The following is a 16,359-nucleotide window of genomic DNA, read 5'->3' on the forward strand; positions in this document are numbered from 1 at the left end:
AGCTGCACTCACTATTCTGCTGTTGTAGTCACTGTGTACATACATTACATTACTTATCCTGTACTGATCCTGAGTTATATCCTGTATTATACTCCAGAGCTGCACTCACTATTCTGCTGGTGGAGTCACTGTGTACATACATTACATTACTTATCCTGTACTAATCCGGTGTTACATCCTGTATTATACTCCAGAGCTGCATTCACTATTCTGCTGGTGGAGTCACTGTGTACATACATTACATTACTTATCCTGTACTAATCCGGAGTTACATCCTGTATTATACTCCAGATCTGCACTCACTATTCTGCTGGTGGAGTCACTGTGTACATACATTACATTACTTATCCTGTACTGATCCTGAGTTACATCCTGTATTACACTCCAGAGCAGCACTCACTATTCTGCTGGTGGAGTCACTGTGTACATACATTACATTACTTATCCTGTACTGATCCTGAGTTACATCCTGTATTATACTCCAGAGCTGCACTCACTATTCTGCTGGTGGAGTCACTGTGTACATACATTACATTACTTATCCTGTACTAATCCGGTGTTACATCCTGTATTATACTCCAGAGCTGCATTCACTATTCTGCTGGTGGAGTCACTGTGTACATACATTACATTACTTATCCTGTACTAATCCAGAGTTACATCCTGTATTATACTCCAGATCTGCACTCACTATTCTGCTGGTGGAGTCACTGTGTACATACATTACATTACTTATCCTGTACTGATCCTGAGTTACATCCTGTATTACACTCCAGAGCAGCACTCACTATTCTGCTGGTGGAGTCACTGTGTACATACATTACATTACTTATCCTGTACTGATCCTGAGTTACATCCTGTATTATACTCCAGAGCTGCACTCACTATTCTGCTGGTGGAGTCACTGTGTACATACATTACATTACTTATCCTGTACTGATCCTGAGTTACATCCTGTATTACACTCCAGAGCAGCACTCACTATTCTGCTGGTGGAGTCACTGTGTACATACATTACTTATCCTGTACTAATCCGGAGTTACATCCTGTATTATACTCCAGAGCTGCACTCACTATTCTGCTGGTGGAGTCACTGTGTACATACATTATATTACTTCTCCTGTACTGATCCTGAGTTACATCCTGTATTATACTCCAGAGCTGCACTCTCTATTCTGCTGGTGGAGTCACTGTGTACATACATTACATTACTTATCCTGTACTGATCCTGATTTATATCCTGTATTATACTCCAGAGCTGCACTCACTATTCTGCTGGTGGAGTCACTGTGTACATATATTACATTAATTACCCTGGAGTATAATAAAGGATATTACTCAGGATCAGTACAGGATAAGTAATGTAATGTATGTACACAGTGACTCCACCAGCAGAATAGCGAGTGCAGCTCTGGAGTATAATACAGGATGTAACTCAGGATCAGTACAGGATAAGTAATGTATGTACATAGTGACTCCACCAGCAGAATAGTGAGTGCAGCTCTGGAGTATAATACAGGCAATACTAAGGTCTTACATTTTCCCTCCTCCTGGTCTATGGCTCCTTCAGTCTTTATCTACTGACAATAAAATACCAAAAAACTTTAGAAAATCACCTTTCCTGAAGCCCCACAGGTCTTACAGACAGAGTTCCTAGGTCTGTGTCCCCTCGAATATCCATGAAACAGTCAAAGACGGGGGTGTCAGGGACGGGGTCCAGGTCCATGAATTCCTCCCCTTTGTCATCCGTCCATTCTGAGTAGGTGAAGGAGGGCTGGCGACTCACGGACTGGCGTCGATCCTCCGACAGGACTGGTTCAGAGTGAGACTTGAGGTACCATATCTGAAAATGAAAGGTGGGGGAGGGCAAGCTGAAGATTTATTTTGTCCTGTTCCGGTGCCGCCCTGTTTGTGCCTGATATGCGAGTGTTTTGCTGTGTAGACGCAGTCCTATTGTGCTCCGGTGTTCAGCCTTGCTGGGTCTGACATTTATTTCACGTGATGAAAGCGTTGCGCTGGAACAGTGTGGAAACAGACGGCGCTCTGGAACATAACGTGGCGACATGAAGCCTATTGTTGAGGGACAGAATCTAAGCGCGCGCATCACAAGCCGCAGAGGAAAAACATTCGAATGTTTCTGCAGAACGTGATGTGTCCTTGTCTCTATTCCCTGCAGCGGTGAACCTGCGCTGTGCTGCTGCAAACTTACACAGATCATTCAGGATTGTACTCAAACCTACCGTCTCACGTAAACGAAGCCTTATCATCGCAACGAAACATTCTGCAACTTTCTACTATACTTTGCATATAAATTTTTCAACATTTTCAAAACCTATGCTTGCTGTCAGTGAATGGGAACATTCTTATTTACATGCAGAAGCTGAAAATCAGTCCTCATCCTGATCAGCTGAAACAGCTGCTCTGCTTGTCAGGATGCCCGTGCCCGTGTGTTTAGCGGCGGTAGTGGGCTGCACGGAAAAAAAAACGCACAAGGCTTGGACACGTGAAGCTCCAGGTTTTAATGCGCATCACCTGTACAATTTTGCAAAAAAAACTTTTTAATACACTCTAACGGGCTCTGCACCTGTGTTAGAGACATATCGTATATTAACCGCTGGGTATGTACTCCATAGGCTAAATGATTATAGCACGGAGAGATGTGCGCACAGAGGATTGTCTAGACTGGATACAATTGTAGCAAGCCGCAGGTGTTAGGAGGATTCCAGCCTCTGGATGAAATGTTCCTATTCACTGACAGTAATCAGAGATCTCGGAAATGGTAAGAAGACATACAGTCTAATATCTGAATCCATAATTGTAAGACATTTTAAGCTCTGCCTCTGCCAACGAATGCCCCCCAAAAAATCTTAGAAACATCTTATTCATGCAAATTTGCCCTTTTGTGGTCCGGCTTGTTGGACAGTCCTTGGAAAAACAGGAGTGATGACAAATATACAACATATATGATACCTCCCAATATTCGAATCCCCATTCACAGAACATTTTAAGCCCCGCCCCTGATCCACACGGGAACGCCCACAAACGTTCCATTATACAATGACGTTTTATTTACATAAAACTAGAAAATCCCTTCAACAACTAACAGATGCGGGTGACAACTACTAATAGCAGCCATTGCTGTGCCCATAGGGGTGTCACCCAGGTTTCCATCGACCCTGAATGTTATTTAAATATATACTGTTATGTGGAGTTTTATCCCTTATTCTATCTCTTTGTGGCACCGCTTATCTCCAAGGGAAACAGAGGATCGGACAGGTTAAAATTCAACCTGTCTGCCCACGTTTACCCCTTACAGGAGGTGTTGGGGCACAATCTGTCTCCGTGCACATTAAATTCTTGGCAGATCCCACTCTATTATAGGACATTGTGCCGTTCTGGGACGATTCGCTGCAACAGATCGCTGGCATAGGAGGGACGATCATCTCTGGAGAAAAGGCGACCGACTCTGAGTAAGTCCTATAAGTTGCCTTCATCTGTATTGTTGACCTGATATTACTATGCGTCTGAGTCTTTACGTACCATGGTGCCAATCAGTGCCACGACAAACAAAACGATCATCAACAAAGAGCCGGGCATCTCCACCGCCCAGAATCCACTCTGCAGGGTGGTTAAGTCCTATGAGAGGAGAAGCTGTAAATGTAATGTCTGCGCCACAGAGAAGATTCTACATCACAGTTATTCTGAATTTATTTTTTTACCCCACAAAATCAGCACTCTCCTCTCCTGAAGTGCTCTGTGCTGCGGAGGACTATGCTCCTTCCACTACGTAACTGTCAGTCACTGCCCTCTACCGGATCAGCAGACTTCTCTCCTGAAATGCTCTGTGCTGCGGAGGACTCTGCTTCTTCCTTTATAAGATCAGCATACACCTCTCCTGAAATGCTCTGTGCTGCGTAGGACTCTGCCCCCTCCACTATGTAACGGTCAGTCACTGCCCTCTACAAATTAGCACACTCCTCTCCTGAAATAATCTGCCCTGCAGAGGACTCTTCTCCTTCCATTATGTAACTCAATCACAGCACCTACAAAATCAGCACACTCCTCCCCTGAAATACTCTGTGCTGCTGGAAGACCCTGCTCTTTTCATGATCAGTCTGTGCCCTTCCACTTGTCTCCATTACCCATCCCACATATTAAATGTCAGAAAGCCATGCCCAGCCCCAGATATGTTACCTGTGGAAGGGGCGAGCGCAGAACGTGTGGGTGAGGGGTATAATGGTAGGCTTGGCACCATTCCACCCTTCTGAAATAATGGCACATTCTAATTTTGAGATCTACACAGTATCACAGTATAATGTATTTTACACTGAGGAAAATGGTCCCTCTTGTGTTCATAAGTGGTACTGCATTTTTAAAGAGGTTGTCCAGGATATATAATATTGTTGGACCATGCCAACCACATGCCACGTGACGACTATATTCATAATAAGCTCAGATCTGTGCACTGAATGGAACTGTATCTGCACAGTCTAGTGTCATGTCTAGGGCTAATGGAAATAAATTGTCCTCAAGAACAGATTTACCCTAAAAGGTAGGGTTCCCCTTTAAATGCATTTCAGAAATTATTCCAAATTGAATTTATAACAATGTCTCGGATTAATTTTATTTTCTGAATATTTTGGTTTGTTTTAGTTACAATAAGGCATCTTGGGTAAACGAGGCTGACCGGCAGGAGGTCTCACCTAGGACACAGGGTGGGCGCTTCCACATCAATAACATTAATCAGAGTCTATGACTCAGGGACTGATCATATTTGGATCCTGGGGATGGCTTGCCGGCTCCAGATGGTCTGTATGAAAATCTCATTTAGGATCCATCTGGAGGATGATGAGGTTTGCAATCCGTCCCCACGATTGCATTAAGGATACACTCCAGTGTTGCTGCTGCTAGTGTATTCCTACACACCACAAACTAAATTACAAGAGTGCAGCTTGGTTAATAGGCTTTTGCATTCATCACTGTACATTTTCTCATTTCCCAGAAGGCCGTGCAGAAGTGCATTGCTGTATTGCAGCGTAGTAGTGGTAGGGAGATGTAGTACGAAGTCCTGGGTTGGGCTGGATGATGCTACAGATTAATATATCTGTCCCCTGCTCCTGTGCGCTCATTGTTCTTGTATTATCTGGGCAGTATATGCAGTAAATGGGTTCTATATGTACTTTCTGGGCATTTTATGTAGAAAAATTGTGATGTATGCATTATCTGGGTAATTTAGGAGGTAAATGGTTGCTGTATCTTCTATCTGGACACTGGATGCAGTAAATAGGGGCTGTATCTTCTATCCGGACACTGGATGTAGTAAATAGGGGCTGTATCTTCTATCCTGATACTGGATGCAGTAAATAGGGGCTGTATCTTCTATCTGGACACTGGATGCAGTAAATAAGGGCTGTATCTTCTATCCTGACACTGGATGTAGTAAATAGGGGCTGTATCATCTATCTGGACACTGGATGTAGTAAATAGGGGCTGTATCTTCTATCCTGACACTGGATGTAGTAAATAGGGGCTGTATAATCTATCTGGACACTGGATGCAGTAAATAGGGGCTGTATCTTCTATCTGGACACTGGATGTAGTAAATAGGGGCTGTATCTTCTATCTGGACACTGGATGTAGTAAATAGGGGCTGTATCTTCTATCCGGACACTGGATGCAGTAAATAGGGGCTGTATAATCTATCTGGACACTGGATGTAGTAAATAGGGGCTGTATCTTCTATCCTGACACTGAATGTAGTAAATAGGGGCTGTATCTTCTATCTGGACACTGGATGTAGTAAATAGGGGCTGTATCTTCTATCCTGACACTGGATGTAGTAAATAGGGGCTGTATCTTCTATCCTGACACTGGATGTAGTAAATAGGGGCTGTATCTTCTATCCGGACACTGGATGTAGTAAATAGGGGCTGTATCTTCTATCCGGACACTGGATGCAGTAAATAGGGGCTGTATCTTCTATCCTGATACTGGATGCAGTAAATAGGGGCTGTATAATCTATCTGGACACTGGATGTAGTAAATAGGGGCTGTATCTTCTATCCTGACACTGGATGTAGTAAATAGGGGCTGTATAATCTATCTGGACACTGGATGTAGTAAATAAGGGCTGTATCTTCTATCCTGACACTGGATGCAGTAAATAGGGGCTGTATCTTTTATCTGGACACTGGATGTAGTAAATAGGGGCTGTATCTTCTATCTGGACACTGGATGTAGTAAATAGGGGCTGTATCTTCTATCTGGACACTGGATGCAGTAAATAGGGGCTGTATCTTCTATCTGGACACTGGATGCAGTAAATAGGGGCTGTATAATCTATCTGGACACTGGATGTAGTAAATAGGGGCTGTATCTTCTATCCTGACACTGGATGTAGTAAATAGGGGCTGTATCTTCTATCTGGACACTGGATGTAGTAAATAGGGGCTGTATCTTTTATCTGGACACTGGATGTAGTAAATAGGGGCTGTATCTTCTATCTGGACACTGGATGCAGTAAATACGGGCTGTATCTTCTATCCGGACACTGGATGTAGTAAATAGGGGCTGTATCTTTTATCTGGACACTGGATGTAGTAAATAGGGGCTGTATCTTCTATCTGGACACTGGATGCAGTAAATAGGGGCTGTATCTTCTATCTGGACACTGGATGCAGTAAATAGGGGCTGTATAATCTATCTGGACACTGGATGTAGTAAATAGGGGCTGTATCTTCTATCCTGACACTGGATGTAGTAAATAGGGGCTGTATAATCTATCTGGACACTGGATGCAGTAAATAAGGGCTGTATCTTCTATCTGGACACTGGATGCAGTAAATAGGGGCTGTATCTTTTATCTGGACACTGGATGCAGTAAATAGGGGCTGTATCTTCTATCCGGACACTGGATGTAGTAAATAGGGGCTGTATCTTTTATCTGGACACTGGATGCAGTAAATAGGGGCTGTATCTTTTATCTGGACACTGGATGTAGTAAATAGAGGCTGTATCTTCTATCTGGACACTGGATGCAGTAAATAGGGGCTGTATAATCTATCTGGACACTGGATGCAGTAAATAAGGGCTGTATCTTCTATCTGGACACTGGATGCAGTAAATAGGGGCTGTATCTTTTATCTGGACACTGGATGCAGTAAATACGGGCTGTATCTTCTATCCGGACACTGGATGTAGTAAATAGGGGCTGTATCTTTTATCTGGACACTGGATGTAGTAAATAGGGGCTGTATCTTCTATCTGGACACTGGATGCCGTAAATAGGGGCTGTATCTTCTATCTGGACACTGGATGCAGTAAATAGGGGCTGTATAATCTATCTGGACACTGGATGTAGTAAATAGGGGCTGTATCTTCTATCCTGACACTGGATGTAGTAAATAGGGGCTGTATAATCTATCTGGACACTGGATGCAGTAAATAAGGGCTGTATCTTCTATCTGGACACTGGATGCAGTAAATAGGGGCTGTATCTTTTATCTGGACACTGGATGTAGTAAATAGGGGCTGTATCTTTTATCTGGACACTGGATGTAGTAAATAGGGGCTGTATCTTCTATCTGGTCACTGGATGCAGTAAATAGGGGCTGTATCTTCTATCCGGACACTGGATGTAGTAAATAGGGGCTGTATCTTTTATCTGGACACTGGATGTAGTAAATAGGGGCTGTATCTTCTATCTGGACACTGGATGCAGTAAATAGGGGCTGTATCTTCTATCTGGACACTGGATGCAGTAAATAGGGGCTGTATCTTTTATCTTGACACTGGATGCAGTAAATAGGGTCTGTATCTTCTATCTGGACACTGGATGTAGTAAATAGGGGCTGTATCTTCTATCCTGACACTGGATGTAGTAAGCAGGGGCCGTATCTTCTATCCTGACACTGGATGTAGTAAATAGGGGCTGTATCTTTTATCTGGACACTGGATGTAGTAAATAGGGGCTGTATCTTCTATCTGGACACTGGATGTAGTAAATAGGGGTTGTATCATCTATCTGGACACTGGATGTAGTAAATAGGGGCTGTATCTTTTATCTGGACACTGGATGTAGTAAATAGGGGCTGTATCTTCTATCTGGACACTGGATGCAGTAAATAGGGGCTGTATCTTCTATCTGGACACTGGATGCAGTAAATAGGGGCTGTATCTTCTATCTGGACACTGGATGCATTTGGGTGATATATGGCATTCTCTGAGCATTGTGTGCACTATTTATCTGGGTAATATAAAGGAATATTTGTCCTGGAACTATATGGCGGTATATATAAATATGATTGTTCTTCTCTTAGAAACTTGTCAGGTATTCATACACTTTGTGGCTGATGCTGCCAGTCTTTAAAATTACACACCATTTTTTTATGGACGAATTGGGAAGAACTAATCTCAGTGATGATGTGAGCAATGTCCCCCTAAAAGCTGCACAACTGCAATAGCAGATCATTGGTAAATATAATGCTGTGCCCCTGTAGAGGTATACACTGTATTATAGCCACGATATCAGACTTACTATTATCTGAGAGAGGACCAGGAGACAGATACTTCCGCCGATGGTCAGTACGTTCCACAGAGCGGCCCAGCTGTACTGAGCATCTCCCTCCACATCCTGCGACTGATCCATCCCAAACTGCAGATTGTGCTGCTCATCTGCATCGTCCAGGGAGCCCATGTCTGCGGAGGACGTCTGTCATGGATGAACCTGGTCATGGAAGAGAGGGAATGACAAAAATCAGCACAGACCCTTAGACCACGTGACTCATGTTTAAAATTATCTGGTGTATCTAATCCTATCATGTGTGATACTGTCTTCTGAGCTGTATATCTAATCCTATTATGTGTGATATTGTTTGTTGTGCCGCTGTATCTAATCCGATCATGAGTGATACGGTCTGCTGAGTGGTGTATCTAAGCCTATCATACATGAAAGCCATATATGCACAGCTCAGCAGACAGTATCACACATGATAGACTTAGAGCTTAGATACAGTGGCTTAGCAGACAGTATCACACATGATAGGCTTAGATACATGGGCTCAATACAAAAGTGTACCTTGCAGCTCCTGTGCCCCAAAGCAAAATCTGTGACAAAGCCCCCCAACTATCACACTTCGTTTACAGTTCTGGTCTTCTCATATGGGCAGTGGGAGTTTTAGGGCCACCTCAGGCTCCAGGGCCCGGGTGCAATCTCTTCACCCCTGTCTCAATAGATGGTATCACACATGATAGGCTTAGATAAATGTTGCTGCAAAGAGTATCACACATAATAGGCTTAGAGACACGTCTCGGAAGACAGTATCACATATGAAATGGCTTAGATACACGGCCTAGCAGAGAGCATCACACATGTGAAGCTTAGATACACGGCTCAGAACTGTTCCTGGAGATTATTTATGGTGTTGATACCGATTATTAAGCGTTACGGTGGGAATGGCTGATGTGTTAGGAGATGTGGTAAGTCTGGGGGTGACAGCCGAGTCTCGCTACAGGCATGAATAGACGGACTAAAATAGATGTACTTCTCCCCCAGCCCTCGCTGCATCCAGAATGCTGCTCACATATCTGTCTAATTGCACACAGAACGCGGCAGAAAACGCTGCTCCTGAGGTTGGATTCATTCTCCTCGCTGCGGTGACTCATACGTATAGATTTGAATTCTGGACATGTGTGTAGTCTGCGCCGAGAACATACAGTGTGGGCTGAAAAGGGAAGAGGATACGAGATCTACTGTTCACCAGAGCCGCAGCCATCTGACACTGCACAAATATAGAACAGCACATCAATAGTCAAGAAATGCAAAATAATAACAGAGCGATACACAGGACACCCCAATAATCATCACCGACTGTTACTACAGCTTCTAACTATGTGTAACCACTAAATAAATAGCAACGTAACAGCCTCCTGGTATAATATAAGCATCGTCTGGTATATAGTGCTATGGAGCATGCTGGTATAACCCGGGTATCTTCTGTATATAATTATATATGTACAGCTGGTATAAGTTATACATCTCCTTGTATATAGTGATATGGAGCATGCTGGTATAACCTGGGCATCTTCTCTATATAATTATATATGTACAGCTGGTATAAGTTATACATCTTCCTGTATATAGTGATATGGAGCATGCTGGTATAACCTGGGTATCTCCAGGTATATATTATATATGTACAGCTGGTATAAGTTATACATCTTCTTGTATATAGTGATATGGATCATGCTGGTATAACCTGGTTATCTTCTGTATGTAATTATATATGTACAGCTGGTATAAGTTATACATCCTCTTGTATATAGTGATATGGAGCATGCTGGTATAACCTGGGTATCTTCTGTATATAATTATATATGTACAGCTGGTATAAGTTATACATCTTCCTGTATATAGTGATATGGAGCATGCTGGTATAACCCGGGTATCTTCTGTATATAATTATATATGTAGAGCTGGTATAAGTTATACATCTTCTTGTATATAGTGATATGGAGCATGCTGGTATAACCTGGGTATCTTCTGTATATAATTATATATGTACAGCTGGTATAAGTTATACATCTTGTATATAGTGATATGGAGCATGCTGGTGTAACCTGGGCATCTTCTGTATATAATTATATATGTACAGCTGGTATAAGTTATACATCTTCCTGTATATAGTGATATGGAGCATGCTAGTATAACCTGGGTATCTTCTGTGTATAATTATATATGTACAGCTGGTATAAGTTATACATCTTCTTGTATATAGTGATATGGAGCATGCTGGTATAACCTGGGTATCTTCTGTATATAATTATATATGTACAGCTGGTATAAGTTATACATCTTCTTGTATATAGTGATATGGAGCATGCTGGTATAACCTGGGTATCTTCTGTATATAATTATATATGTACAGCTGGTAGAAGTTATACATCTTCTTGTATATAGTGATATGGAGCATGCTGGTATAACCTGGGTATCTTCTGTATATAATTATATATGTACAGCTGGTATAAGTTATACATCTTCTTGTATATAGTGATATGGAGCATGCTGGTATAACCTGGGTATCTTCTGTATATAATTATATATGTACAGCTGGTATAAGTTATACATCTTCTTGTATATAGTGATATGGAGCATGCTGGTATAACCTGGGTATCTTCTGTATATAATTATATATGTACAGCTGGTATAAATTATACATCTTCTTGTATATAGTGATATGGAGCATGCTGGTATAACCTGGGCATCTTCTGTATATAATTATATATGTACAGCTGGTATATGTTATACATCTTCTTGTATATAGTGATATGGAGCATGCTGGTATAACCTGGGCATCTTCTGTATATAATTATATATGTACAGCTGGTATAAGCTATACATCTTCTTGTATATAGTGATATGGAGCATGCTGGTATAACCTGGGTATCTTCTATATATAATTATATATGTACAGCTGGTATATGTTATACATCTTCTTGTATATAGTGATATGGAGCATGCTGGTATAACCTGGGTATCTTCTGTGTATAATTATATATGTACAGCTGGTATAAGTTATAGATCTTCTTGTATATAGTGATATGGAGCATGCTGGTATAACCTGGGCATCTTCTGTATATAATTATATATGTACAGCTGGTATAAGCTATACATCTTCTTGTATATAGTGATATGGAGCATGCTGGTATAACCTGGGTATCTTCTGTATATAATTATATATGTACAGCTGGTGTAAGTTATACATCTTCTTGTATATAGTGATATGGAGCATGCTGGTATAACCTGGGTATCTCCTGTATATAATTATATATGTACAGCTGGTATACGTTATACATCTTCTTGTATATAGTGATATGGAGCATGCCAGTATAACCTGGGTATCTTCTGTATATAATTATATATGTACAGCTGGTATAAGTTATACATCTTCTTGTATATAGTGATATGGAGCATGCTGGTATAACCTGGGTATCTTCTATATATAATTATATATGTACAGCTGGTATAAGTTATACATCTTCCTGTATATAGTGATATGGAGCATGCTGGTATAACCTGGGTATCTTCTGTATATAATTATATATGTAGAGCTGGTATAAGTTATACATCTTCTTGTATATAGTGATATGGAGCATGCTGGTATAACCTGGGTATATTCTGTATATAATTATATATGTACAGCTGGTATAAGTTATACATCTTCTTGTATATAGTGATATGGAGCATGCTGGTATATCCTGGGTATCTTCTATATATAATTATATATGTACAGCTGGTATAAGTTATACATCTCCTTGTATATAGTGATATGGAGCATGCTGGTATAACCTGGGTATCTTCTGTATATAATTATATATGTACAGCTGGTATAAGTTATACATCTTCTTGTATATAGTGATATGGAGCATGCTGGTATAACCTGGGTATCTTCTGTATATAATTATATATATACAGCTGGTATAAGTTATACATCTTCTTGTATATAGTGATATGGAGCATGCTGGTATAGCCTGGGTATCTTCTGTATATAATTATGTATGTACAGCTGGTATAAGTTATACATCTTCTTGTATATAGTGATATGGAGCATGCTGTTGTAACCTGGATATCTTCTGTATATAATTATATATGTACAGCTGGTATAAGTTATACATCTTCCTGTATATAGTGATATGGAGCATACTGGTATAATCTGGGTATCTTCTGTATATAATTATATATTGTACAGCTGGTATAAGTTATACATCTTCTTGTATATAGTGATATGGAGCATGCTGGTATAACCTGGGTATCTCCTGTATATAATTATATATGTACAGCTGGTATAAGTTATACATCTTCTTGTATATAGTGATATGGAGCATGCTGGTATAACCTGGGTATCTTCTGTATATAATTATATCTGTACAGCTGGTATAAGTTATACATCTTCTTGGATATAGTGATATGGAGCATGCTGGTATAACCTGGGTATCTTCTGTATATAATTATATATGTACAGCTGGTATAAGTTATACATCTTCCTGTATATAGTGATATGGAGCATACTGGTATAACCTGGGTATCTTCTGTATATAATTATATATTGTACAGCTGGTATAAGTTATACATCTTCTTGTATATAGTGATATGGAGCATGCTGGTATAACCTGGGTATCTCCTGTATATAATTATATATGTACAGCTGGTATAAGTTATACATCTTCTTGTATATAGTGATATGGAGCATGCTGGTATAACCTGGGTATCTTCTGTATATAATTATATATGTACAGCTGGTATAAGTTATACATCTTCTTATATATAGTGATATGGAGCATGCTGGTATAACCTGGGTATCTTCTGTATATAATTATATATGTACAGCTGGTATAAGTTATACATCTTCTTGTATATAGTGATATGGAGCATGCTGGTATAACCTGGGTATCTTCTGTATATAATTATATATGTACAGCTGGTATAAGTTATACATCTTCTTGTATACAGTGATATGGAGCATGCTGGTATAACCTGGGTATCTTCTGTATATAATTATATATGTACAGCTGGTATAAGTTATACCTCTTCTTGTATATAGTGATATGGAGCATGCTGGTATAACCCGGGCATCTTCTGTATATAATTATATATGTACAGCTGGTATAAGTTATACCTCTTCTTGTATATAGTGATATGGAGCATGCTGGTATAACCTGGGGATCTTCTGTATATAATTATACTTGTGCAACTGGTATAAGTTATATATCTTCTTATATATATTGATATGGAGCATTCTGGCATAACCTGGGCATTCTTCTGTATATAATTATAGATGTACAGCTGGTATAAGTTATACATCTTCCTGTATATAGTGATATGGAGCATGCTTGTATAACCTGGGTATCTTCTGTATATTATTATATATGTACAGCTGGTAAAAGTTATACGTCTCCTTGTATATAGTGGTATGGAGCATGCTGGTATAACCTGGGTATATTCTGTATATAATTATATATGTACAGCTGGTATAAGTTATACATCTTCCTGTATATAGTGATATGGAGCATGCAGGTATAACCTGGGTATCTTCTGTATATAATTATATATGTACAGCTGGTATAAGTTATACATCTTCTTGTATATAGTGATATGGAGCATTCTGGCATAACCTGGGCATCTTCTGTATATAATTATAGATGTACAGCTGGTATAAGTTATACATCTTCTTGTACATAGTGATATTGAGCATGCTGGTATAACCTGGGTATCTTCTGTATATAATTATATATGTACAGCTGGTATAAGTTATACATCTTCTTGTATATAGTGATATGGAGCATGCTGGTATAACCTGAGTGTCTTATGTATATAATTATATATGTACAGCTGGTATAAGTTATACATCTTCTTGTATATAGTAATATGGAGCATGCTGGTATAACCTGGGCATCTTCTGTATATAATTATAGATGTACAGCTGGTATAAGTTATACATCTTCTTGTATATAGTGATATGGAGCATGCTGGTATAACCTGGGTATCTTCTGTATATAATTATATATGTACAGCTGGTATAAGTTATACATCTTCCTGTATATAGTAATATGGAGCATGCTGGTATGACCTGGGTATCTTCTGTATATAATTATATATGTACAGCTGGTATAAGTTATACATCTACTTGTATATAGTGATATGGAGCATGCTGGTATAACCTGGGTATCTTCTGTATATAATTATATATGTACAGCTGGTATAAGTTATACATCTTCTTGTATATAGTGATATGGAGCATGCTGGTGTAACCTGAGCATCTTCTGTATATAATTATATATGTACAGCTGGTATAAGTTATACATCTTCTTGTATATAGTGATATGGAGCATGCTGGTATAACCTGAGCATCTTCTGTATATAATTATATATGTATAGCTGGTATAAGTTATACCTCTTCTTGTATATAGTGATATGGAGCATGCTGGTATAACCTGGGCATCTTCTGTATATAATTATATATGTACAGCTGGTATAAGTTATACATCTTCCTGTATATAGTGATATGGAGCATGCTGGTATAACCTGGGTATCTTCTGTATATAATTATATATGTACAGCTGGTATAAGTTATACATCTTCCTGTATATAGTGATATGGAGCATGCTGGTATAACCTGGGTATCTTCTGTATATAATTATATATGTACAGCTGGTATAAGTTATACATCTTCTTGTATATAGTGATATGGAGCATGCTGGTGTAACCTGAGCATCTTCTGTATATAATTATATATGTACAGCTGGTATAAGTTATACCTCTTCTTGTATATAGTGATATGGAGCATGCTGGTATAACCTGGGCATCTTCTGTATATAATATAGATGTAGCTGGTATATGTTGAGCCCTTCTTGTCTATATTGATACCTACCACACAACGTTATTATGTAAATTGTGTGGGAATATGGTATATCTGCCTGCTCCCCGCATGCATCCGATGTGTAATGCTACAGTCATCTGAATACTATTTAATTAGGCAAATTAGTCATTCTGCGGGCGAAACTATGAATCATTCCATCCCTGTTCTAGTCTCCTCCTGATCCACAGTCAGTTATTTGCAATGAAGATGTTGTATAATTTGATAACACATAAAGCATAAATTGACAGATGATGTAACAAATCTAATTGGTGTGGGCCAAACAAGGGTAAAATGTAATTAGTTACTATGAGTTACAGCGTCTGCCCTGATCTTGGTGACAGAATATACTACCAAAGACGTGACTGAAGCCCCAATAGCAGAGGCGGATTGGCCATTGGCTGCACTGGGAGAAATCATGGTGGACCGGTCGGGCCATGACATCAGAGGGCCAGGGAGTGATGCGGCCGATTATTCCCTGTTCACTCGAAGCGGTTGTTAAAATGACAGACGGTTCGCAGAATCGGGGAGAAAAGGAATGCCAACCCGGTACTTCGTGAGCTCATATGTATCCGTGTTCTTAGGACGCGGATACAGTTGAGCAGTCTGTCGTTGGCCGGAGCAAGCCTGGCCAGAAGAGATCAGTCCTGCATCGCAGGTTAGTATATAATCTTTTAGTGTATATAGTGTTTTTTGGTTTTTTTAAGACACTGTGTGTGGCACTATCTACATCAACAGGGGGAACAGTGTATGTGGCACAATCCACAGGGGGCACAGCATGTGTGGCACAATCTACAAGGGGCACAGTATGTGTGGCACAATCTACAGGGGGCACAGCGTGTGTGGCACAATCAACAGGGGGCACAGCGTGTGTGTGGCACAATCTACATGGGGCACAGTGTGTGTGGCACAATCTACAGGGGACACAATCTATGTGCCACTATTTACA

At 40.1% G+C, this 16,359-nt stretch overlaps 1 protein-coding gene across 2 annotated transcripts in view; it reads right to left on the reverse strand.

Moving 5' to 3' along the window:
* PTPN5 (protein tyrosine phosphatase non-receptor type 5) overlaps positions 1 to 16,359 on the reverse strand; it is an 81,139-nt gene that overhangs the window by 11,674 nt on the left and 53,106 nt on the right. For both annotated transcript variants that reach the window (XM_075838095.1, XM_075838096.1), the window contains 3 exons: positions 8,537 to 8,725; positions 3,541 to 3,636; positions 1,617 to 1,843 (listed from right to left, as the gene is read on the reverse strand). In XM_075838095.1, coding sequence (XP_075694210.1) covers positions 1,617 to 1,843; positions 3,541 to 3,636; positions 8,537 to 8,695 — 482 coding nt within the window. In that variant the 5' untranslated portion in view covers positions 8,696 to 8,725. The remainder of the gene's footprint in view (positions 1 to 1,616; positions 1,844 to 3,540; positions 3,637 to 8,536; positions 8,726 to 16,359) is intronic.

This window comes from Rhinoderma darwinii, chromosome 9 (genome assembly GCF_050947455.1).
Source record: "Rhinoderma darwinii isolate aRhiDar2 chromosome 9, aRhiDar2.hap1, whole genome shotgun sequence".
In the NCBI taxonomy this organism is placed as follows: domain Eukaryota; kingdom Metazoa; phylum Chordata; class Amphibia; order Anura; family Rhinodermatidae; genus Rhinoderma; species Rhinoderma darwinii.